The following is a 25,858-nucleotide window of genomic DNA, read 5'->3' on the forward strand; positions in this document are numbered from 1 at the left end:
TGGGGGGGGGGGGGGCTATCAGTCCTATCTCCTGTTAGTCCTCCATTCTAGGGTCAGGGTCAGGATTCCTGCCTCAGCCTTCCCAACATGGGACACACCCTCCTCAGCCTTGCCTAGGCCTAAGCTCCCAGCTTCCTGGGACACAGCCCACACCCGGCAGGCACTGTGCCATAGGACAAAGTCTGGAGGCCCAGCCCGCCCACCCACATTTCTGCCCTCTGCGCCCTGCCCCAGGGCTCCGGGAGTGGGGAGACCTGCTGCTACAACTCCAGCCCTCTCCCTGTTCAGATCTGAGAATCTTGAGCTGGCCAGACCTTAAAGGCCCAGTATTGAACCAAGGGTGCTTTTTACAAATACCTTGACCTGGGCCCTACCCAGCCCGAGGGATCTGACCCCATCAGTGCATGTGGGGGACTGAGGGCTAGTGTTTTATAGGAAACTCCCCAGGTGACTCCCTAGGCAGCCAGAATTCAGAAACACTGACCCACTAGCCAAGCCACTATACATTTGGGTAAACCGAAGCTCAGAGAGGTGGGGAAAACAACTTTCCAAGAGTCACACAGCAAGTCAGAGTCAGAACTGGGAACAGGAGTTCCTGATCTACTATGTGCCAGGCCTGCGTGACCCATCTCTTTCCTTCCCTAGTTGAATCCTCACTGTGAATCCATGGGGCTAGGCATTACTATCCCCATTTTACAGAGGAGGAAATCGATGCACAGGTAGGTGAAGTAACTTGTCCAGGGGCACACAGGTCGGAGGTAGGGGAGCTGAGATGTGAACCAGGTGGCATGGCTCCTGAGCCTATGCCCTTAACCCCTGTGCCATGAGTTAGCACCCAAACAAGAGGAAGCACACTGTGAGGGTGTAGTCTAGAGCCAGACTGCCCAGATACAGTCATGGCTCTGCTATCGATAGCTGTGTGACCCTCGGCAAGTTACTTCCCCTCTCTGTGCCCTCACCTATAAAGTGGGCATAATAACAGAAGGCACCTCATAGGGTTATTGTGAGAAATTAAACAAGTCTCTCATTCTTATCTGAAAAGAGTTTAGGAGAGCTCCTAGTGAATAGTAAACACTACATAAATGATTGTTAAATAAGTCTTGTAATACAATTTAGTCCTTATAACATCTTTAAAAAGCAGGACTTAGTCCCATTTTGCAGAGAAAGAAACAGAAAATAGCTTGCCCAGAGTCAGAGCATGTTAGCAGCAGAGCTGGGATTAGGATGCACTTTTCTTGGTCCTGAGTCCCTTTCAGTTTTGTGCACCTGCTCTCCACCTCCCTGGCCCTGCCAGGTCCAACAGACAAAAGACTTTCTGCCATGCACAGTGGATGGGCCACTCCGGAATGTATACTTGCCTCCTTCCTAAGTCAGGTTGCTCAGATTTGGGGCAGGCCTGAGACCCTGGGTGAGGACAGGGAGGCCCTGCAGCTCAGGTGGCCTTCTGGGTAAGGGCTTGAGTTGGGGTCTCAGCCCTGGGCCTTGCCTGCTGGGTCCCTTGCAGCCTCTTAGCCTCTTAGTCAGGTTGCTCAGATTTGGGGCAGGCCTGAGACCCTGGGTGAGGACAGGGAGGCCCTGCAACTCAGGTGGCCTTCTGGGTAAGGGCTTGAGTTGGGGTCTCAGCCCTGGGCCTTGCCTGCTGGGTCCCTTGCAGCCTCTTAGCCTCTTTGAGCCTCCAGGTCCTTGCAGACAAATCTCTGTGTGAATTCAACCTCACAGGGCTGTTGCTGAAATTAAGCAGGATGATTTGGATAAAGGGCTTTGTTTGGGGCTGGCACATGGCAGCTGTCCAGGCAGTGCCAGTTTCTTTTTTCTGGGAGTAGTCACTGTGAGGAATTGTTGGAACCCAAGCCCAGGAAGTTTAGGGAAAATGGAATTGGCGGCCTCTCCCTGCCTGTGCTGATTGCTGAGAGCCAGGCGGTGAGTGCCTGTGTGAGAAGGCTGGGGATCGGTGCCAGGAGGCCCCCGTGCTCACCCCATGGGGGTTCCTGTGAGGAGCTTGGTTGGGGCAGCCTTGTCGTGGCATCCTGGGAGTGGGGTGGTCCGTCCAGGGCTCTTCCTGAGCCAGAACATTCTGTCTGTGACCAGGAAGTGGAGCCAGATCACACGGCCTCTTACCCACCCTTCCACCCTCTGCTTTGTAGTTATTCCTCTGGCCCTAAGGCAGGCATCTCAGCCTCTCCAAGGTCCCCCAGGGAGTCATGGCCAGCTAGGCCTGTGTTCTCCCTGCTGATAGTCAATGGTCAGCCCTGGCTATGCCTCAGTGGCTATGGAAGCACATTAAAAATGCAGTCTTGACCTCCTCTCAGAGAATCTTTGTCCAGTTGTGATGGACCCAGAAATCTGTATCCCTAAAAGGTTCCTCTGATTCACACTTTCCTCCAGCCTTCTGGAAATATCTGGCCTCAGCCACCTCCCCGAGAATTCTGTGCCCAGCCTCCTAGCAACTGAGGCTGTTGTGGGAGTGAGTCTGTATCCACCTGTCTGGGAAGCACATCCACCCTGGTCCTCCAGGTTTATCAGACCTGGGGGCAGAGCGGACCCCAACAGATGGGCTGGAGAGGCATGGGCTTTGCCCTGCTGATCTGTTGGGCTTCTTGGGCAATGCTGGTCATTGCCCCATAAGGACTTCTGACTTCCAACCACTTGAGTGGGCTCTGTGACCCAGCAGCTCTGAAGACAGTCTTAAACCATCAGGACTTTGCCATCCCAGCATCTCTCCTGCTGGTCTCATTTCTCACTCACACTGGTCCATTCTTTCTCTCCCTCTTTCCACTCTTCAAGTGCACCAAGCTTCCTCCTCCTCAGGCTTTTGCACCTGCTGCACCCCCTGCCTGGGATGCTTTTCCCTTGGCTCTTCACTGGGCTAGCTTCTCCATTGGCCTTCCCTGGCCACCCCACTCCACCCCTGCCCTGTCATTCTCTGCACCATTAGCCAGTTTCAGATCTTTATACAACCAGAAAACCTGGATTGTTTACTTATTGTCCCCACCTGCTCTGCTGCACATCAGACCTTGTCAGTTTTACTTCTGCATCCCCAGCCATTGGCACAGTTCCTGGCACAAGGTTGGCACAGGATGACTGCTTGTTGGCTGAATGCATGAATGAGCATCATGCCTGTATCAACATGTGTGCCCTGTGCATCCACGGAAAGAGCGTGGTGGCATTAGAGCTCTGCATAGTTCCAAATCCCAGCTCTGGCCCATGCACCTCCCTGAGCTTCCATTTCCTCATCTGTGAAATAGCCATGCTATCACCTGCCCAGTAAAGTTATGTCATAGTTGGAGACAGTGTGTGTAAAGTCCCTGAGGCACCATGAGTGGGCAAGAAAGGCTGGTGGTTATTGTTATATGAACCAGAAGGAAGACTGGTCGGAAGTCAGCCTGGACTCTAATGTCTGCAGCCCCTGCAGAACCAGCTAGCTCATCATTCTGTTTCACATGGCACCTCACCACGCCAAGCACTGTTCTGCGAGCTGGGGGCTCAGCAGGAGCAAACCAAAGCCCCTGCCCTCCTGCAGCTCACATTCTCAGAGAGGGGAGGGTGGCAGACAATGAACGAAAAAAATCAGTATAATGAGGAGTCTATTCAATCCTGATAAGTGCTAAGGGATGAGGGTTAGGCTAGATCAGTTTGTGGGGTGCGATTTTACATGAGGGAGGGGGCATATCCAAAGAGGCAGCTTCCAAAGGAGGCAGGGGAGCCAGTTTCTTGTTGGGCGGTGAGAGGCCAGCAGGGAAACATGGCTGACCCCAGTACCCTGACTCCCGAGAGGATCAGGCCTTCTCACCTACTGGGCCCACTGAGTTTGTACTTAACAAGTAGACACCCTTCTTCTTTCCCCTAGAAACCTCCTCCACCTCGCTCAGGATGGTGGCCTATGTCTTCATCAGCGTAGGGGCATTCACCGTGCTCATGGGCTTCCTGGGCTGCATTGGCGCCGTCAACGAGGTCCGCTGCCTGCTGGGGCTGGTGAGTACAGGCCCCTTCACCATTGCCCGCCGCTCCACCCCCTCATCCAGCCAAGCAGGGCCTGAGTCCTACACTGGCTCAAACTTTTGGTGGAGAGCATCTCTCAAGGTGGGTGTGATTGGGTGCACCTGTGGGGGACCTACAACTGACTCTGTGCCTCCTCTGTGTCCCCAGTACTTTGCCTTCCTTCTCCTGATCCTCATTGCCGGGCCTGAGTCCTACACTGGCTCAAACTTTTGGTGGAGAGCATCTCTCAAGGTGGGTGTGATGGGTGCACCTGTGGGGGACCTACAACTGACACTGTGCCTCCTCTGTGTCCCCAGTACTTTGCCTTCCTTCTCCTGATCCTCATTGCCCAAGTGACTGCTGGGGTCCTCTGCTACTTCAAGATGGGTGAGGTAAGCACCATCTCCCTCATTTTCCCCTCACTGGGCTGGAATGGCCACATGGAGGATTGGCCTTGGTTGTGGGGAACAGACAGGAAGCCTCTCAGTTGTCACAGACAGACCCAGTAGGTGCTAGGGACAGCCTTCTGAACCTCATGTTCCATGTGATCAAATAGTGGAACGTTAGAGGAGAAGATAGTGCATGTGGGTAGAGTCACCACTAGGCCTGAATCTCGGCTCTACCCCATTGCTTTCTTGCTGTGTGGTCTTGGGCAACCTGCTTACCTCTCTGTGCCTGTTTCAAAATCTGTAAGTTGGGAGCAGTAATAAAATTTAACTCTTGGGGTTGTTGCATGGATTCAGCAAGATTATCTTACTAAAACACTCAGCACAGTGTGTGGCACCATACGTACTCAATAAACGTTTGTTGTTCCTGCTGTTATTAAGACACCTTAGCAAGTATTAAATCCATGCCACTCTTCCACAGATGAGGCCCAGGTAGGAGGCTGTTAATAAAGACAATAGTCTTGTGTCAGAGAGGAGGTGTTCAGCTTTCAGGGATAGAAAATCAGACTTACTGTGGCTTAAACTCTAAGGACATTTGTTGTTGACTTAACCAGAAGTCTGGTTTGGAAACTCAAAGACCCTGGTTCTGGCTGTTTGTTCACCACCCTCACCATGATGGCTTTTCTGCATCATGTCACTCACCTCATGATCATGAGATAGTACAATGTCTGTGCTGCTGTGACCAGAAGAGGGGGATGTGGGCAGTGCCAGCCATGGCCATTTGTTTAATCAGAAAAGCAAGCCCTCTCCAGACTGGGTTACGAAGTTGCCCCTGGCTTCAAGGGAGGCTGAGAAAGTGAGTATCCAGCTTTCAGACTCTACAGACAGAGGCACAAGTGGGAAAGGAGATGGTAATGGCTATTTGGTGAACCAATCAATCGTGACTGTCACAGTGATCATGTATGAAGGCCCTGCTGTGAGCACATGGTATCTTCTAGAAGCTTTACATGCAGTATCTCATCCTCACAGCAGCTTGATAGGGGAGAAGCAGACATTCAGAGAGATTGTGTGAGGAGGGGGTTAAAGTATAATGCCCTCCAAATTGAGAAGATGCTTTGAGACAAAAGAAGGAAGAAAGCAGGTCCATTTGGTAATCAGAGATATTTATTAATCGGGGTGACTTACAGGAAAGCTGGATGCAGTGAAGAATCAGACACAAGCAGATGAGAGCTCTGACTCTCTGAGGTTAGACAATATTTATATAGCAAAGCCTCTGTTACTTGAAATAACTTCAAGGAAACATCTTAAGAAAACTTAGTTGATAACATCATTCACAAGATGTCTTTGTGATTCACAAGGTAGGGGATCTTGTGATTTTAGTGCTCAGACCACTGATACCAGCTGCTGTAATAAATCACTCATCCCTGAAACCTATGTTTCTTTTACAGCTCACCCTAAGGTTCAGGTACAACTGGTCAGTGAAGCAAAGGGATGAGGTTAAGCAGGAGTCAACATGACAGGCTGGGCACAAAATGGTGTTGGTTCTGTTCACTCTCTAACAGATGAATAACAATAACAACATCAATAATAGTAACTATAACCCCCACCATCCCTACTATATAACCCACACCATACACCAAATACAGTACTGACCACTTGACATTCATTTTCTTGCTGATCCTCACTAGGCCTTTGCAAGGTAGTGTGAGAATATCCATCCTGCAGATGATGGGGGTGAGGGCAGCCCAGGCTCCCTGACCCCAAGTCTACACTACCTCACACCCCACTGCACATGGCATGTGGCCCAGCCAAGCCTTGGGACCCTCCCTGCCTCCCCTCCCATGCTACCAGTTCTCTCATCCACCATTGAGGGTGTCAGAGCCAGCAGCCAGATGGGCTTCTGCATTTTACAACTTGAAGGTCAAGTTGCCTCAGATCCCTTTTGGAAGGAAGCTGAGAAAACATCATACCAACATCAACCACTAACACTTAATAGAAGTTAGAACAAGCCTGTCACTAAGCGTGCTGCACTTATTATATTGCATTTAATTATTCCTCACAACAATTCTATGAGATTGTGGGTATTAATATCCCCATTTTCAGATGTGGAAGCTGAGGCACAGGGAGGGTAAGCAACTTGCCGAAGTTCACACAGCTAGTAAGTGGCAGAGCTAGGATTGGAACATAGGCAGCCTGGCTTCTGAATTCATACTGGTGAAATTTTCATTGTGGTAATTCCTACCTGAATCCATTTTACTTATTGATAATCCACACCCAGCTTGTTTCTCGGGAGAATTGGAGCTGGCTCCCAATATAGGCACAGGGTAGCTAAAGTCAAAATGAGAGAGAGCAGAACTTACATTGAGAAAGAGAATGACCATTGCTCCTGAAACCAGGGGGTGAGGTGCTCACAGCAGCTGGGGGATAACTTGAGCACTGAACTTCCTGGCAGTTGAGGCAAAAGTGGAAATAGTGGATTCAGCAGGTGAAAGGAAGCTCACTTGCTATCAGTCAGGGGCCAGTGGTTAGGGGAGGGAAACTCCTCTCCCACCAAAAGGGTTGTAGGGTCAGGTCTTCATTTCTGCCCTATAGTGCCTGGGGCTTCTCTGGGAGCCAGTCAGTGGTATATTATTTTCAGGGTGGATAGAAACCAGGCCCCAGTGAGCTAGTTCCTATGACTCAGAAGCTGGTTGCCTCTGCAGGGGTCTCAGGCAGTCTGCCCTCTTGTCCATGTGATTTGCCACCTCATGGTAATAAGGGTAACACCCATTGCGCGGGCACTGAACACGCTGCAGGAGGTGAGCTAGTAGCTTAACACACATTTCAGTTTACAAACACTTTCCATATTATGAAACAGAGGCTCAGAAAAGCAAAGTGACTTTTGGCCAGGGTCACACACAGTTCAGATGCATCAGGGTGGAGGTTTCCATCCCGATCCCCCTGACCCAAGGCCCATGGCTCCCTCTACAGCATGCCACCTCCTGCAGGCTGCTATTCACTCTGCTTGGCTGGTGATGAGGACCTAAGCTTCGAAGGGGCCCTACGCTCTAGGGTATGGCTTATTTGGAGAAGCAGGTTTCCTGATTCCAGTCTGGACTCTGTCCGTTGTACTTGCTGTTCCCTCCTCTGTCACCTCTTTGTCCCAGCCTGCCTCATCTTGGCCCACTGTCTTTTCTGGAAAACAGGGAGAATTTCCCAGCTTTGTTGGGGAAGTTCTTGTGCCACTGTATCATCCGAGTTGGAATGAGTGATTTATTTTTTCTTTCCTGGTACATTGTAAATCCCAGTAGAAGACTAAACATACCCTTGATGGTGTTTATTCCTGCAGATGAGGCCCAGCTGGGGAGGTGGGACTTGTCTGAGCCTGAAGGAAAAAGGCCTTGAAGGAGATGGAGCCTTGGACCTCCTGGCAGGTGGTGGGAGTGAGCCTCTGGGCTCCCACTGACGTGGTCTCCGGGGCTGCCATCTGTCCTTCCTGCCCCCCTCTCCCAGCAGCCTCTATTCCCAGGGCAGGAAAGGGGAGGCTGGCAGCCTTGGGCAAGGCACAGAGCCTCTCATGTCTTGGATTTTGCTTCTATAAATTGAGGAGAATAAACCTGCCTGGCCTTCCACCCCCATCCAGGATGAAGTGAACACAGACTGTGACACTTTTATAAAATATAAAATGGTGGCCAAGAGCCTTGACTCCAGAACCAGGCTGCCTGCATTGGAATCCCTGCTCTGAGACCCTGGTCGAGTCACTCAGCCTCTCTGTGCCTAGTTTCCTCATTTGTCAAATGGTAGTCATCATACAGATCCACTCTCCCTTATCTGCAATTCTGACATCCAAAAACACTTTAAAAACCAAAAATAGCATTTGAAATTCATTTGGTGGCACAGTCAACCCTGAATGGAAGCAAGGCTATTTGTAATCTTTGTTTACTCCATCCAGGTGTCCCTCAGGAAAAATAAAGGGGAGTACTTTTGGGGTGCTGCCCAGACCCCGCTGGGGTGTGACATATCCCCCCAATTCCTTTCTAAAATCTGTGAACATTTCTCGATGTCAGAGTCCCAGCAGGCAACCTCGCAGCACTGTGGGGAAGAGGGAGAGCATAGCACCTGGCCCCGAGCAGGTGTTTGCTGGCATCATTCAAGTGTTTGTTATTATTGCCACAATTGTGCCTGGTATGGGCTCAGTAAATGGTGGCTGTTCCTGTTGTCACCGGTATTAGTATTAGTATTAGCAAGGGCTGTGGGAACCAGTGTTGGGGTGTGAAGTTAATATCCCTCTGGCTCTGTCCTCATCTGATTGTCCATCCAGCCTCTGTTCAGTGGGCACAGCCCAGGTCTGGGGTTCAGGGCCCTATGTTCTAGGGTAGGCTTTGCCACTGATTGCTGTGTGGCTTCAGACAAGTTACCCAGCCTCTCTGAGCTGTAAGTGACCTCTTAGGCCATTCCTAGCTGTGATAGTCTGGGAGTCTTACTGTTCCCTCTAGGCAGTGGAGGGTAGAAGGTGTCAGAAGGAAGGAAGTGAGTTTCTACAGTTTCCTGTGACGTGCTGGGTTTAGGCCATTCCTAGCTGTGATAGTCTGGGAGTCTTACTGTTCCCTCTAGGCAGTGGAGGGTGGAAGGTGTCAGAAGGAAGGAAGTGAGTTTATACAGTTTCCTGTGACGTGCTGGGCGCTGGGCTCAGTGCACTCACACAGGCCATACTGCGAACCTTCCCAACAATCTTTGCAGGTGAGGCCACTGAGGCTCCGAGAGCATGTGTCAGGGGCAGAAGTGGTTGGGCTGGACTGCTCCCCAGAAAGGTTGGTCAGGAGAACAGTGATTCCATCTCAACAATCTTTGCAGGTGAGGCCACTGAGGCTCCGAGAGCATGTGTCAGGGGCAGAAGTGGTCGGGCTGGACTGCTCCCCAGAAAGGTTGGTCAGGAGAACAGTGATTCCATCTCTCCTCCTCCCCCTTCTCACCCAGGAAACCCACAGCACCAGTGTGCACATGCCCTCATGGCACAGGTGCTGGGCTGGGTTCCTCGGGGACAATACAGTTCTCTGTAAGTCTGCTTGCTGCACTAGGAACTCCCTAATCTGCTGGCTCGGGTTTCTCCAGCCTGAGACAGGGAGAGATGACCTTTCTCTTCCCTGTTAGGAAGGGAGAAGGAGGCATCCAGGCTGCCCCTCTGGAAAGGAACCGTGAAGAGGAACGGGGTAGGGGGGAGCTTACAGGTCGCTGAGGGGACATGACATGGGCTCTTGCTGACTTCCGGGGTAGCTGATTATGTGGACTGCATGCAGTCAGGCTTTCAGGAAAAGCTCAGGTGGTCATGAAGAGTAAACACCCACCAACTTCATGGCCAAGGACCCTCATTTCCTATCAGGATGCCAGGATGAAGCCTCAGAGCTGGTGTAACTGCATCCCAGAAAACAAGCTGGGCAGCGCCGCCTGTGGGAAGCCTGGAGAGAGGATGGGACGATGTGGATCCATTCCTTTGCACTTGGGGTGCCTCATTATAAGGGACATTTGACACTTTAGAGTAAAGATCATGGAGAGAGGTTTGACTCCATCCTAGGAGTGGGCAATGGAGCCTGGAAAATGACCCTGGGGAAGAGGGGTAATGTTACCCTGGAGATGTGGAATGGTCTCAAATATCTCATCAATATTTGTCCTGGGAGAGAGGGATTTGATTTGTTCTGTGTGGTCCCAGCTGGGACTTAGGGGTTGGGGGAGAGGCTGTGAACTAATACAAGAGGGTGGAAGTCATTTGGGCATGACTAAAATGAATTGCTTGTATCAAGAGCCCCCCAAACCCTGCAATGTGATGTTGCATGAGGTGCTGAGTTCGCCATCACGGGGAGCATTTAAGCAGAGCCTGGAAAAGTGTGGAAGGACTCTTACATCTGGTGGACTCAGAGGTCTCTTCTAATCCTGACTCTCTTTGAAGAGTCACACTATGAGGTGAAATAAAAGCACAGCATTGGGGTGAGGGGTGGTGAATAGAGTCACCCAGAGGAGGATGGGATCTCGGGTCATGTGGAGGTGGGGGTGGCTTGCCATCGTTGAGATCTCAGGGCTCTGGAGCTGCACTGATCAGGGTCATGGTCATGTCTCTGCTGCTTGCTTGCCATGTGATCTTGGGAAGTTTTTCCAGCTCTCTGTGCCTCCAATTTCTGTTCTTGCACTGGATATAAACTACACAGTTGGTCTTGGTCAGGACTCTCTGCTGCATGTGACACAAACCTAGCTGAAAGTGTCCAGAGCCAGCTGGAGGCTTAGCTGGATCTAGGTCTCCAAAGGCTGCTGCCAGGACTGTCCTTCTCCATGGCTTGGCCCTGGTCTTCTCCACTGGCTTCCTTCTCAGATGGGCTGTCCCCAGTGGAGCCTGAGGTAGGCTCAAGTCCTCATCCCACCACACTGGTGGAAAGAGAGGGACCATGTACGTTATCATGGGTCACAAGTCCATTCCTGACCACTCACTGTGCCAGGGTGTACAAGGCACTAAGTAGCAGCAAGGGTCAGGGCCTCCCCAGCCACATAGATGCTTGAGGGTGGTTATCCTCAAGGAAGGGATCTGCTGTTTGAAGATGAAGGGGAAATGGGTGCAGGAGGGCCCAAACAATAGAGTGGTTCCTGCAGGGATGAGTGTGATAATGAAGGTCTCACCCTTCCTCTCTGCTCTTTCTTGTGTCAGTAGCTACCTGGTTGCCAGGATGATCTCCCTGGGCTCCCAACACAGGTGTCCTGGGCATTGGGATGCCAAGGTATCTGGTCCGAGCTCAACCAGCCCCTGTGGCGCTGGTCCCTGTGGCCTGGCTGTGGCCCTCAGCCACATTCTAGACTGGAGGATGATGTGATGTTTCCATGGAAACCACCCAGCCTCAGTGGAAACCACCTTTATCCATCATCGTCTCATTTTAGGGGGCCTGGGAGGGAAAGAGGGAAGTCTGGGCTGCTGTGACAACCACACTGTGGTATAAATAGAGCCTGAGGCGAGCCAGTAGTGAAGGCACTAGGTGGGTGAGGAAGGATGTGGGAGAGGTAGCTCTCTGCACAGATGCTTCTGGGGACCCCTCCTTTCCACGCCCTGGGGATCATTCACTCACTGGGGACTGGAGGTGGAGCTGAGGTCTCAGAGCAGAAAGACCCAGGTTCTGCAGGCAGACAGCCCTGGCTGTGTGACTTGGGCAAACCACTTAGCCTTTCTGGGTGCCAGTTAAAACTGCTTTGACCTACTTCAAGGCATGGCCATGTGGTTTAAATGCCAATAAAACTTCATGGGTAAAAATTTGGTTCTGGAATAGGACCTCAGTTCTTCCACATGTCGACTCTGTGACCTTGGGCAAGTTAACCTCTCTGGGCTTGTTTTCTGCACCTCTGTAATGAGAGAATGGAGTCAGTACCTGGGCTACAGGTCTGCTGTGAGGATTAAATTGAGATAATACATTAAAAGGTCTTACCACGGTGCCTGGTACATAAGAAGCGTTTGATAAAAGTTAGCTACTGTTCGTGTTGGATTCATTACTGACAGGAAAGCTTTGTAAATTGTAGAACTCTTTATGAGTTAAAAAAAAAAAAACTTTATTGGAAGGAGTAAAGAGTAGTCATGGGGGCCGGTTCCCCAGGGCTAATCAGGGGAGTGAGCGGGAGCCAGGGCTGCAGGTCTATTGTCCTCTGAGCCCAGCACTCGAGGGCTCTTCATGGGGGGCTGGAGGAAGACCCCCTCACGGGTTCCCTCAGAGCCAGACTCTGAAACCCTTTGCCTGGAAGCATCTGTCCCATCTCTCCAAATTCCTCTTTCTCAGGAACCCAGTGGGAGCTGTGTGGCCTTCCCCTCAACGCCTCCGCCCTCTCTCGGGTCCCTCACCCCAGGTTCCTGCAGTGAATGCAGGAGACATGACCAGCCTGTCTGTGCTGTGTGCCTGGGAAGGCCCCTGGGCAATGTCCACAGGAGTGGCCAGGGCTGGCTCTTGGAGGCCCATCTCCCAGCTGAGTCTGGGCTCATTGGCTGGCCGAGGGAGCCCTGTCCTCGGCTCTCCAGGCTGGTTTCGGGTTTGTCTCCCTTTGCACAGCTGACTTGTTCCTGAAGAGCTGCTTGAGTCAGGTCCTCTGTTCAAGGCCCCAGGGAGAGCCCTCTAGAGTCAAATCCTTTTGTTCCCTGAACCCCTCGTCTGTCTTGTTTGTAAATCAGTGCTTTTTCTATGGCGGTGCTTCTCCCCACAGAAGAGACCCTGACTTCCTGAGCAGGGTGAGGGGCCAGCACAGTCAGGATGAGGATTTGGGGGAGCCCCAGGGCAGACAGCCAGGTCACAGAAGGATGTCTAAGCCTGTCCCTTGGGTGATTCCACAGTCCCAGGCCGGGCAATCTTGGGGGTCCCTGAATGTGCCTGCCCTGCAGTCTCAGGGCCCTATTCTGAAAAGCTGTACTCGGTTCATGGAAGAAGGGAGTTGGGCCTAGCTCTCCTTCTGTCTGTCCTTCTCTACGAGGTAGGGTGGTAACAGCTGTACCTCATGGGAGGCATGAGGATTGACTCACAAGGGAGAGAGCACGGGTACCACTGTGGCACGTAGCAAGTTGCGGTGGTTATGGCCGCACTTGTTGTTCATGTACACTACATGCCTACCCAGTGCCAGGCTTCACTCTAGCCACTGGGGACTCTGTAGTGAGCACACCAGATATAGTCACTGCCCCCACGGAGCTGACGTTCCAGCGGAGGAGAAACACAATAAACCCCGAAAACAAATGACCCAGTGCCAGGCTTCACTCTAGCCACTGGGGACTCTGTAGTGAGCACACCAGATATAGTCGCTGCCCCCACGGAGCTGACGTTCCAGCGGAGGAGAAACACAATAAACCCCGAAAACAAATAAGCATATGACATCAGCACTGTGAAGAAAAATGCAGCATGCTCATCCTTGCAGGAGAGGGAGGGCCTGGGTAGTTGCACAGGGGATGGAGAAGGGTTGGCATTTTGAAGAATGGTCCAAGAAGGCCTTTCTGAGGAGGTGACATTTGAGCAGAGCCCTGCAGGAAGCAGAGGAGGGAGCCATGTTAATATCTAGGGGAGGAGCGTTCCAGGCAGAGGGATCAGCAAGTGCAAAGGCCCTGAGGCAGGAGCCTGCCTCGCACAAAGACCACAAGGAGCCCTGAGTAATTGAAGCAGAAGCAAGAACAGGGGAAATGAGGTCTGGGAAGAGCAGGGACAAATGGTGTAGGGCCTTGTAGGCCATCCAGAGGGTTTTCAGCAGTAGTGTGGAAAGAGCCATGGGCTGGTGAGTACAGAATAGACCGCAGGGTGGGAGAGGTTGGCACTGACTGCATTGAGCACCCAGGAAGCACCAAGAAAGTGGTTGGAATGAACACTGAAACGCTCTTGAGCTGTGAGCATGTCCCCAGCGTTGTTCGGGAGACAGAGTGAGGCAATTTAAGTAGGTGTGGCCAAGGTGGGCCCGGGTTTCAGGAAATCTGAACCTGATCCTTGCCCTCTCCTCTGCAGCTGAAACAGGAGATGGGCAACATCGTGATAGACCTCATTCGGAACTACAATGAGAGCCATGAGGACAGCCTGCAGGAAGCCTGGGACTACGTGCAGGCTCAGGTATGGGCCACGTGAGGCTGTCTGGTCTGTGTGTGTCAGTGCATTTGGGGCCCTGTGCACTCATGTGTCTGGATCCAGTCATCAGCAGTGCCTGTATGTGCCTGAAAGAGAGAATACATTAGTGAGTTTGTGTGTGTGTGTCTCTACTGGGGGCAGGGGACTCCTGAGCAGCCCCTGCCTGGCGCCTCAGCCAGCACCATATCTCCTCCCTCAGGAAGCCCAGAGTCTTGGAGGCAGCTCCATGGCTTGTGGTGCCCCCATTTGGCACCGGAGCAGGGGGCCAACTGTCAACCCCCTCCTCTTGAGCCTGGAGAGTGCTGGGAGCCCCTCCAAACTGGGTGCTGAGTGAAGTTCCAGTGGTTACCTCTGGGGAGGGTGTTAACTGGGGAGGTGCCCAGAGAATCTTCTGGTGTGAAAGGGATGTTTTATCCAAATCTCGATCTGGGTGTGTGGACATATGTAAAAATTCATCAAGCTGAATTGTGCACTTTAATGTATGTGTATTACACCTCGATAAAAGTAAGAAAAACCAACTGATGGATGGACGGACTGACTGCTAACCAACCGACTGGCTGACACTGACCAACTGACCGATCAACCAGTTGACTGGCTGGCTGACTGACTAGCTGGGTTCCCAGCCTGCCTCGATGGTGAACCAGTGGCCACACACACAAATGGACCTCAGTGATCAGGTCCTGACTCCCCCTTCTGTGGTCCCAGATGCTGTGCGTGTCCTTGGCCGGGACCTTCCCTCTCTGCCTGCAGCTTCCCCTCTCTCCTGTGAGGGCGCTGGACGCATGGTCACTTGGGACCTGCTGGCACCTTAGGGAGAGGAGCAGCAAGAGAAAGCCTGAGTCTGCAGCACCAGGAGAATTTGGAGACTGGAGTTGGGACGTGCTGTCCAGGCAACATGGACACGGCCATTTTCAGAGCTGTGCAAGGGGAGGGCGCTGTTTTCTGGTCCTGACAGAGATCAGCTGTGGGGGCTATGTCAGCTGGAGGGCTGGGTGCGTGCAGGGAGACATTTTGGTTACACCTGTGGTTTGACCCACTATTGCTGAGACCCTTTGCTGGGAATAGAGGGAACTGAATGTCCCTCTTGATGAACAAGTGCCATCCTTCAAGGAGTCTGGGGGAGAGGTGAGTCTCTTGGGAGGTGGTGAGTGTCCCACCATGGGAGGTTGATGGCTGGTTGGGGGGTTCCTGCAGCAGCAAGGCCTCTAGGTGATTCCGATGTCCATCAGATGCTGCTTGGGATGGTGGTTTGGGAAGCAGGCTGTGATCTCTTCTTAGACTTGCTTTCCTCCCTTCACCTGGGACCCCTCCTCCCCTCTCCCCCCTCCCTGTGAAGACTGGTATGGAAGCTTCTGTACCCATTGGGTTATTGGGTAATCACTCTTTCACCATTCCCCTATGCATTGCCCCTCCCCAGCATGTTGAAATCAAATGTGTTATGCCCCATTAAAAGAAAAAAAAAGAAAAAGAAATGAAAAGAAAAAGAGAGAAAGCAGTCTGTGAGTCAGGCTCCCGAGTGCTGGGGTATTAACTCTGCCATTTCCTAGCTACACCTTTGCCGAGTCTCAATTTCCTCATCTATAAAATGGGGCTATTGATCCATGCTCACGTGAGATGCATTTGAAAAGCTCATGGCACTTAGGCAGTGCCTATTATGTGGCACTTTGGTGATGATGCTATTCATCATCCACAACCAGTGAGACACAGGGTGGAGGTGGCATGTGCTGCTGGGGACAGACCTGAGTATGGGGTACAACAAGGGTCAGAGCAATGGAACCCCTGGAAAGGAGGGCTCTGCTGGTGCCACAGCGGGCCAAGGAGAGCTGCCTCATTTTGCTTGGGTGTGGGGGAGCCTGCGGGTGCCCTCCAGCCCTGCAGATCTGTGTGCCTCTCAGAGATGCCAGCCTTTTCTGCCAGAGAGGAGGCAGCCAGGCCACTAGAACATGAACAATAAAACCTGGGTTAGAAACTCTGCCTGGAGCCAGAGCGTTCCTGAGTGTGCCTGACATGCCCCCTGCTGGCCACTCCTGCTAGTCTGGGACTTAATACCCCAAGACAGCAAGGAAGCTGTTCGGGAACTGACCACTGCTGGGGACTGGGGCAGCAGGTCACCCATGCCATCCCATTTAACCCTCAGGGACCCTAGCATAGTAGCTATTAGCACACAGAGGCTTCTTTCGGCAAATAGAGACCCAGAAGTCTTTTTCCCTCTGGAGCTAGAGCATTTTTTCCTTTAAAACATTAGAATTAACCATGTCTCTTTTTTCACTTTGGCAACCAGGAAGCTCAGAGCCAAATCTCAACTCCGGCACACGCTTAGCACCTAAAAGTAGACTGGCCCTTACTGAACTCTTACTGTATTCTCCAGACCTGTGCTGGACGCTTTGCCTGTCTCGTCCCATGTAGTCTTTGTGGCAGCCCTGTGAGTTAGGAAACTTTGTAATCCCCATTTTGCAGATGAGAAAACTGAGGCCAGTCCCTTGATTGAGGTTGCTCAGCTAGTAGGTGGCAGAGCTGGGATTGAAGCCAGTAGGCTGACTTCCATCCCACTCTCTGAACTGTATGCTATCTGCTCTCTGTGTCGCACACCTATGCTTTGTCTTTCAACTTGAAATTCCGTCCTCCTCTGCTTTGTTTTTGCTGGTCCTGATTTTTTGTTTTGTATTGTATCGATAATTTATGGTATGTTTTCCAAAACACACCATAAAGCTAAAATGAAACATAAACTCTAGTCCTGACTGGGACCAGGGGGCCTGGAAGTGGCAGATCTGAGCCTCTGTCCTGGGGAGGCCCCGCCACTGCCAGGAGAGTGGCCTGCCTGGGAAGGGCAGTGGGAATAAGCAGCCTGTCCCCCTCTTTGTCCAGATGAATTGCTGTGGCTGGATAAGCTTCTACAATTGGACGTACAATGCTGAGCTCATGAATCACACTGAGGTCACCTACCCCTGTTCCTGCAAGGAAGAGGATGACAAGGGGGAAGAGGATGACAGCTACATCATAAGGAAGGGCTTCTGCGAGACCCCCGGCAATAGCACCCAGAGTGGCAACAGCCCTGAGAAGTGGCCTGTGTACCAGGAGGTGTGTGGAGGGCTGTGGTTCAGTGATGTGGGGACCATCTGGGCTCAGGGACACCTTTGGATTGAGACTTAGGCCACCCAGCCTTGCCTGGGCTACTGCTCAGTCCTACCTCCCTTCATTTAGTTTCTCCCTTTGATTCATTTGTTCATTCGTCATTTGTACCTTCATTTACTTGTTCATTCCTTCAGTGAACACATGGAGCCCTCTCTGCGGGCCCTCTGGGTGGGGGCGAGTCCTCTTGGTGGTTCTGCCTGAGGGGGTGGGGAGCATGATGTGGGGTGACCGGCTGTGTTCTCCCCTTGCAGGGTTGCATGGAAAAGGTGGAGGCGTGGTTGCAGGAGAACCTGGGCGTTATCCTCGGCGTGTGTGGGGGCATCGCTGTCATTGAGGTCTGGGTCCCCTCCCCTTTGGTCCTTCCTTAGGCTCTGTCCTCCTGGATTGTCTCTGCCCTACCAATGTCCTTGGGGAGGCAGAGACCTGCAGGGCAAGAGGCCCATCAGCTTCTAGAGGCCCTCTGGCCTGAGCACTGTCCTGCTCTGTGACATTGGACAAGATGCTGGCCCTCTCTGGGCCTCCCCCTGCTTCCTGCATCACAGGGTAGTTATGAGGCTTAAGTTGAGGATCCTCTTAATCCGTATCCAAACCTGTGTGTTAACCTGGATGGCGAGGCTAGAGCCTCTGTGGGCCTGGGCAATTCAACCTCCCTCTGACTCTTTATCTCTCCCCTGACAGCTCCTGGGGATATTCCTGTCCATCTGCTTATGCCGGCACGTCCGCTCTGAAGACTACAGCAAAGTCCCCAAGTATTGAGGCAGCTGCTGTCCTCACGTCCCTTCCCGTTCCCCAACCTCAGGGCTTCCAGGGCTCTCCCTGGCTCCCTCCTCCAGGCCTGCCTCCCTCCTCACTGCCAAGGCCCCTTGTCCATCCTTTGCTGGCTGGAAGCAGGGCTTTCTAGGGCCTGGCCCCCTCCCCCTACCTTTCTGCTGCCAGCCTGGAGCCCAGGCTGTTCTGTGGCTCTCAGCTCACTGCCCTCCAGGGTTCTCTTAGCAACTCAGAGGAAATGCTCCCTGCAGCATCCCCATGCAGGTAGGCTGGGTCTCCACCTGCCCTCAAGGCTGTGTATATTGTATAGGGGAAAGTGTATTAAAATTGGGGGGTGGGGTGGGATAAGGAACCCTGGGCTGTCACGGGACTGCCCACTGGGTGGGTCAACTCTTTTTCCACTATGATGCTTATATCTTTGGTTTTTCATATTTTTATTGAAGGTAGTGGGAGAGGGTGGGCTTTACCTGACATTAAGGGACAGCACCCTCTCCTAGGCCTGGCATGGCCCATCCAGGCAGCTCAGATCAGCCTGGGCCATGCTGTAGGGGCGGAACCGAAGTGAGCTCAGCTGAAGGGGTCTGCCTGAGTAAGGGGATCTGGCCTGGCTCTGGGCTGCTTAGGGACAGAGAGCCCTGCATTCTCCAGGATCCTGAGCTGTCCAAGGAGGAGGGGAGGAGGACATCTTCTCCTGGGAGAAGCTAGGCTGGCCTTTCCTGGCAAGCTGTCCTCTGAGCCCCCAGAAGTGGGGTGGGTAAGGCTGTGCCTTGTAGGGGTAGTGGGGAGGGGCTCTGTGTGCACAGTTCTATAAAACATACTCAAGATTCAAAGACTGACTATTAAAGAGGGTTTGTAACAATCCAGTCTGAGATGGTAAAGATGCTGCTTCCCAGGACGGGGCAGGACCAAAAGGGAGACATGTGAGCACAGCAGCTGGGCCTGCTGGAAAGAGTGGTGGGTCCCTCGCTGCTGCCCTAGGAGCATCTCCGGCCCTGCTCAGCCTGCTACATGAGGAGCATAATGGTCCTGGTCCTTGGTCAGCCTGCCTGGCTGCTGGGGTGCCTGGAGTTTGATTTTTGTGTTAAAACAGGCATAGATCTTACCTCTCGATTCCTGCTTCTGACACCAGGGTACAAGTGCCCCAGAAGGTGCACAAAAGTGGGCTGGCAAGGGTTCAGATGCCCATACCAGCCAGCTGCACACACACAAAAGTGGGCTGGCAATGGTTGGAAGGGGCAGTGAAGCCACAGAATAAACTTGGCCTATCTTTCTAGAACACTCATTTTTTACAAAGATCTGTAGAAGGAAACATATTCATACAAGTAAATATGATGAGTGAGATGTGCAGAATTTAGAGGCCCTTTAAAGATGAAATATGAGATTCTTGTGCCGGCTCTTACAGCTGAGCCCATCACACCCCCTGCCCAGTGTCACAAAGCCCAGAGGTGTGTGGATGCTCAGCCTTTAGAGGTAGCACTCTTTGGGTGGGTGGGATGGAAGGCCAGGGAAAAGGCAACTAGGAGAGCACTTGCCCCACCTCTCCTCTTCCCTCACTTCTCCAGTTCACTGGAGGAAGAGGAAGGGGTGCAGCAGGGGGACTTTGATCTCCCTGCAGTGGGGTGGGCAAAGCAGGGGATGGGTGGTGTTTCAGCAGGAACCTCCAGGGGGCGCTGCTGCATCGGCCTAGGAGCCCAGCAGAACCCAAAGTTGCCCTGGTTCCTCCAGGTGCTTCCCCAGCCCTAGGCCTGCAGCTCTCTCCCTTTGGTGCACTTATGAAAATGCAGATTCCAGAGCTCAAGAAGTCTGACCAGCAGATCTGGGATGGGGGCAAGAAATCTGCATTTTTTGCAGGCTTCTGAGATGATTCCTGAATTGCGGTGCTTTAGAGTCCCGGGTCCTAGTGAGATGTAACCAGAAACTAGCTTCCCCAAAGACAGATGGGATGAGGGTGTCTGGGCCATAGAGCCTGTCCTCAGCAAGGAAGAGGCACACCTTAGGGACAGTCTAACTCTTACAAGAGATTTTCTGTGGCTGAAATTCAGAGCAAACCATGGATGAGGGTGTCTGGGCCATAGAGCCTGTCCTCAGCAAGGAAGAGGCACACCTTAGGGACAATCTAACTCTTACAAGAGATTTTCTGTGGCTGAAATTCAGAGCAAACCACTTTTAGGCCTCTGGGTGGCACCAGGTATTGCACTGGGGGCTGAGGAAGACTTAAGCTCCCTAGGGCTGTTCTCGGCCACATCCCACAACCGGGGACTCTCCCTGCAGCTGCTTGTCATGTTCCAGGGCTGGGGGCTCTGAGTGAAGCCGTTCCAGTTTATTTTATTTATAACCTGCCTCGTTCAACAAAGGAAGCACATATAATGAAATATAAAACATAACAGGGAAAATATAAATTTATGAGGAAGTGTAGGCTGGGGTGAAATAAACACAGCTGAGTTGTCCATGAGGTTACTTACCTACTGATGGCAAACACATGCTGTGCACGGCGTGCGCCCTCTGTGGCCACGCCCCCAGCAGCCATCACTAATTGGTCACAGTTCTCATTTTCTTACCCCAGATGCACCCTGGCCATGCTTACAGCCAACGTCACTCATTGCAGCCTCAGACTTCTTCTCAACTCAGCACTATCTATCAATCTAGTCGGGATGCAAAATGAAAGCAGTTGCCAACCTTGAACTCTTGTTGTGTTGAACTATATATAATTTTGCCTCTGAGCTTCCTGGTGGCCAAAGGGAAAAAAAAAAAAGGAAAGCTTTGTCAGTTATATAGCTCTCATTTCCCAAGGTGTCCTCATGCTTAGCTACTAGGAAAAATGTGGCTGGCTGGAATCTAGAATTCATGACTACCCCCAAACACAAAAACCTTGATAGCCCTTCATGGTGGGAACAAGAAAAGTCATAGGCCCAAAAAGCAAAAAAGAGCCCACGGTGTGCTCATCCCTGTGCTGGTTATTAGCAGTGGCCACAGAAGCTGTGCTGTTTGCCAAGGAGGAGCCCAGTGAATGCCTGTGAACAATTAGGCAACAGTTTTACATAGCAGTGATGCTGGATAGCACACTCTCTGTCCTAGCCTGCATGATGTACGCCTATGTTAGTTCACTCACTACAGTCCCCTGAGGTGCGTGATCATTATTATCTCCATCTTACTGCTAAGGCTAGTGAAGAACAAGAGGTTAAATGATTTTCTCAACATTCTGCTGTTTCTAAGGGGGAGCTGGGAGTCATACCCCAGCTATCTGGTTGCACAGTCTGGAGCTGCTACCAGCCCCTAAACCCTAGTGCCTCTTCGCGGCAAGCAAAAGCAGGGCAGATGGCAAAGCAGTCAGGATCTGTTCCACGTTTACTGTCTGTCCATCTGCACCATGGGGAGCCCTACGTGCTGCCCCTGCCCTGAGGATGGGCTGGCAGAGGAGGAGAGAGCCTGGTGGGCAAAACAAGGAGGCTATAGTAAAGTCAAGAGACAAACCTCGCCTCCTGGCTGCAGGCCGGGACCTGCATCAGACAAGGAGAATCTGGGGCTTCAGCTGGACTTGGAGCTGTGTGGAGTGGGCAGGGGCTGACTCAGCTTAGAGGTCCTCAGGTGCCCACGCAGCAGCGTCCACATCAGGCCTCAGGGAGGTTCGTAGCTGCCCAAGGGAGGGCCCAGGACCTGATTCAGGCAGACTGAGCTCAAATGGAGGCTCTGGCTCCTCGATATATTGGGGAACATAATTTCACGTAATAACTTCGTATAGCATACATTATACGAAGTTATACGAGTGGCCACAGAAGCTGTGCTGTTTGCCAAGGAGGAGCCCAGTGAATGCCTGTGAACAATTAGGCAACAGTTTTACATAGCAGTGATGCTGGATAGCACACTCTCTGTCCTAGCCTGCATGATGTACGCCTATGTTAGTTCACTCACTACAGTCCCCTGAGGTGCGTGATCATTATTATCTCCATCTTACTGCTAAGGCTAGTGAAGAACAAGAGGTNCACAGAAGCTGTGCTGTTTGCCAAGGAGGAGCCCAGTGAATGCCTGTGAACAATTAGGCAATAGTTTTACATAGCAGTGATGCTGGATAGCACACTCTCTGTCCTAGCCTGCATGATGTACGCCTATGTTAGTTCACTCACTACAGTCCACTGAGGTGCGTGATCATTATTATCTCCATCTTACTGCTAAGGCTAGTGAAGAACAAGAGGTTAAATGATTTTCTCAACATTCTGCTGTTTCTAAGGGGGAGCTGGGAGTCATACCCCAGCTATCTGGTTGCACAGTCTGGAGCTGCTACCAGCCCCTAAACCCTAGTGCCTCTTCGCGGCAAGCAAAAGCAGGGCAGATGGCAAAGCAGTCAGGATCTGTTCCACGTTTACTGTCTGTCCATCTGCACCATGGGGAGCCCTACGTGCTGCCCCTGCCCTGAGGATGGGCTGGCAGAGGAGGAGAGAGCCTGGTGGGCAAAACAAGGAGGCTATAGTAAAGTCAAGAGACAAACCTCGCCTCCTGGCTGCAGGCCGGGACCTGCATCAGACAAGGAGAATCTGGGGCTTCAGCTGGACTTGGAGCTGTGTGGAGTGGGCAGGGGCTGACTCAGCTTAGAGGTCCTCAGGTGCCCACGCAGCAGCGTCCACATCAGGCCTCAGGGAGGTTCGTAGCTGCCCAAGGGAGGGCCCAGGACCTGATTCAGGCAGACTGAGCTCAAATGGAGGCTCTGGCTCCTCGTAGGCATGTGCTCCCAGCAGACCTCTTGGCCTCACCTTCCTCATCTGGACCCTGGGGATGTTACCAGAGCTGTGTGGGGCTCCATCTGGGACAAGGGGTTATGTAGAGCCCTCAGGAGGGAAACTGACCACATGTGATGGTTTCCCCTGGTTTTGCTCATCCCACATGCTCCAGTGGAGCAGACATCGTTCTGTCTCTGAGACTGTGGCAGCATAGGGCATGGGGCAGTACAGAGGCAAGGCTCTGCTGGAGTCGGGACAGAGGAATGCAGGTCCCTATGGGGGTGGCAGGAGAGTCCGGACTGCTAGATGAGTCCTTCAGTGACGTCTGTGGGTGTGGACCCCTCTCTTGATACCTGGGGAGAAGTAGGCACAAAGGGGGCTTGGGTGTTCCAGACAAGGATGGCTGCCCGGTTTAGCTCTCTGGGTCCCATCAGGTGCTTGGAGTTGGGGACGGTACCCAGGGTTGGCCCCTTTCTTCTCCCATGCACATCTCCCCTTCTCAACCCTCCTGGGCTTGGGTGGTGGGAAGAATGGGGGTGCTGGGAATGGCCCAGGAAGCCTAGAACTCCCAAAGGGCAGCAGCAGATGTTAGCTGGCAAAGAACAGAGCATGAATTATCGTTTGGGTGTGTCGGGCCCAGATGCCCGAGGCTAGCTCTGGGGCGGTGGTTGGGAGTCTTGAGAGGCTGGGGGCAAGAGAGACCTGATGTAACCACTGTCCCCGGCCACCTGCTGACCTCCCACCCAGATGGGGCCAGCTGGGGGGTATCAATACTGGGATCAGCTCCCTTTCAGGTTGTGGGGGGTGGAGAGTGGAGTCACAGTTGGTCCACCTGGCCTGTCCTCACAGGCCCTGTTGTTCTGGGTGAGGGCCCCTCACAGCTTCGCCTGCAGAGAGGGTATCCGACAGCTTCTTGGGATGTCTCTTCATAAATGCTTTCTAATCAACAGCCAGGGGACCTGGGTTTGAATCTAGCCCCACCTCTGTCTTCCTGGGTGACCCTGGGCCAGACAGGGTGCGGGTGGGCTCAAAAATGTGTTTGGAAGGGCCGGCCTGGTGGCGTACTGGAGAGTGTGCTGCTTGGGAGCACGGCGGTGCTCCCGCCGAGGGTTTGGATCCCATGTGGAGACCGGTTCTCGCTCACTGGCTGAGTGCGGTGCGGGCGCAACACTGAGGGTTGCGATCCCGTTGCCGGTCCCCGGTACCTGGGCCAGACAGGGTGCGGGTGGGCTCAAAAATGTGTTTGGAAGGGCCGGCCTGGTGGCGTACTGGAGAGTGTGCTGCTTGGGAGCACGGCGGTGCTCCCGCCGAGGGTTTGGATCCCATGTGGAGACCGGTTCTCGCTCACTGGCTGAGTGCGGTGCGGGCGCAACACCGAGGGTTGCGATCCCGTTACCGGTCAGTAAAAAAGACAAAAAGGAAAAAGAAAATGTGTTTGCAAAATATTTAAGACAGAAAATATCAGAAGTGATTGAGGGTGGGCTACATCCCCCAGGCCGCTTCCTCTGGCATGTCTGTCCTGCCTAGGGCTTCACAGCTAGAAGGTGCCAGAGCCAGGATGTGGACCCCAAGCATCTGACTTCAAAGACCACCCTCCTGGCTCCTGGGCCAACCCCAGGACTGTGTTTTGTTATCACACGTGGGCCCTAATGTATAAAATCTAATCACTGGAAGCATGGGACTTACTGGGCCCCTCATTCTGACCTCCTGGGGAGGACTCAGTCTCAGTCCCCAGCCTTTCCCCCAGGCCTATGAAGTGCTGGCAGGGAGGCTCTTTAGACCCATTTCTCTAATCCCTGAAGTGGCCCTGCAGCCAGTCATTGGCCCCAACCCACCTGGGCCTCCATCCCTTCCAGCCTCCCTCCCTGGGCTGCTGGGTCAGCTGAGATGCTGCTAGGCCTTCTGTGGGGGAGGAGGCCAGATCCAGGCCAAGGGATATGCTGTTCAGAGAACCGGCACCTGGGTATCAGCAGGCAGGGGGATGCAAGGTTACCCCTTAGCAGTGCCCACCACATTTCCCCAGGGTCAGCAGGAGCTTGCTCTCTGGGCTCCCTTGGAGCCATCTGCAATGCCTTGGAAGAGTCTGGGAAGTTGGACTTGGGGATGGGATTGACTGGCATGGGCCCTGACTGATGCAAATGGAGGCCAGGCTTGAGCTGGAACAGGATGCTTATGTGTGGATTAGTGGGAGGTGTGGGGGGCTCTGAGGGACTGGGCAGAATTGTCATCAACCTGTAGAGAAATAATCCACTATTTTTGGGCGGGGGGATTCTGGCAGCTGGCCAGTATGGGGATCTGAACCTTTGACATTTGTGTTATAGCACTATGCTCTAACCAACTGAGCTAACCAGCCAGCTGCTATTTTAATAACTGCCATGGCTGTAGGGGTTAGTATGGTTGTCAGCCCAGTGTGTGTGCAAGTGCACACGCATGCACACACACACGCAGAGGCCCTGAACCCCCTGAGTTCATTGCCAGCTATGAAGGGCCCCAGCTCTTCCCCCCTGAGACTAAGCTGCGGTGCTCTGTGATGGGCAGGAAAGGCTGAGTATCTGCCAGCCTGGCCTCCCGAGCCTGCCCTGGTAGGGCACCCGGCTACTGGTCCTGTCCTGTTTCCTAGCAGAGCCACCTCCAGCTCTTGCCCTGGGGTATTCCAGGTAAGCAAGTCACCCAACCAAGAGCAGCAGGGTGGGGGGGACAACAGTGACACTGGAGCAGCCAGCCACCAGTATACCTCTGGGGCCAGGGATGCCACCACCTTCTTCCCCTGCAGAGGCACAGAGACTGAAGTTGCCGCCCTGCCTCAGGCAAATGTCTGGCTCCTCTCAAACGTTTTCAGAACCTGTGGACTAAGGTTTGCTCATTCACTTGTTCATTCGTTCATTCATCCCATAAAAACTTAATGGGGATTATGTGCCGAGCACAGTTTAAGGCTCAGCAGTGAACAATACAAACCCTGCGCATGTGGCACCTGTATTCAATGAATACAGGGAATCTTACACACAGCACACATGCACACCAGCACACCCTTCCCCCCGACACATGGGTACACAACAGCGCACAGCTGCCAACTGCTGACAGCACAGTCTGAGCTGAGTGTCGCTGTGGGGCCCTGGGGGCCCATCCAAGGCCCATCCTGTGGAAGGAAGTAAAAGAATGGGCAGCGAGTGGGACAAACAGGAAAGGGCTGGAGGCGTTCATTGCTCAGCCCCTTCTCCTCCAGCCACGCTCTGCAGGGATCAGCCATTCCCTTGGCAGCCCTCCTTCCAGCTGAAATCGAATCAAATCAAAA

At 52.8% G+C, this 25,858-nt stretch overlaps 1 protein-coding gene across 2 annotated transcripts in view; it reads left to right on the top strand.

The window, feature by feature from the left end:
• Positions 1 to 20,536, top strand: part of CD82 (CD82 molecule) — a 55,899-nt gene extending 35,363 nt beyond the window's left edge. Inside the window, exons 4-10 of one of the 2 annotated variants that reach the window (XR_550637.1) lie at positions 3,848 to 3,972; positions 4,296 to 4,370; positions 13,838 to 13,939; positions 16,820 to 17,032; positions 17,338 to 17,421; positions 17,765 to 18,118; positions 20,418 to 20,536. Coding sequence is in view for 1 of the 2 variants with exons in the window: in XM_008574630.1 (XP_008572852.1) it covers positions 3,848 to 3,972; positions 4,296 to 4,370; positions 13,838 to 13,939; positions 16,820 to 17,032; positions 17,338 to 17,421; positions 17,765 to 17,842 (677 nt within the window). In the remaining variant the exon portion in view is untranslated. Of the gene's footprint in view, positions 1 to 3,847; positions 3,973 to 4,295; positions 4,371 to 13,837; positions 13,940 to 16,819; positions 17,033 to 17,337; positions 17,422 to 17,764; positions 19,128 to 20,417 lie in introns of those variants that run through there. The other variant, XM_008574630.1, reaches the window with a different exon arrangement.
• Positions 20,537 to 25,858: the final 5,322 nt, after the last annotated feature.

This window comes from Galeopterus variegatus, unplaced genomic scaffold (genome assembly GCF_000696425.1).
Source record: "Galeopterus variegatus unplaced genomic scaffold, G_variegatus-3.0.2 Scaffold1076, whole genome shotgun sequence".
In the NCBI taxonomy this organism is placed as follows: domain Eukaryota; kingdom Metazoa; phylum Chordata; class Mammalia; order Dermoptera; family Cynocephalidae; genus Galeopterus; species Galeopterus variegatus.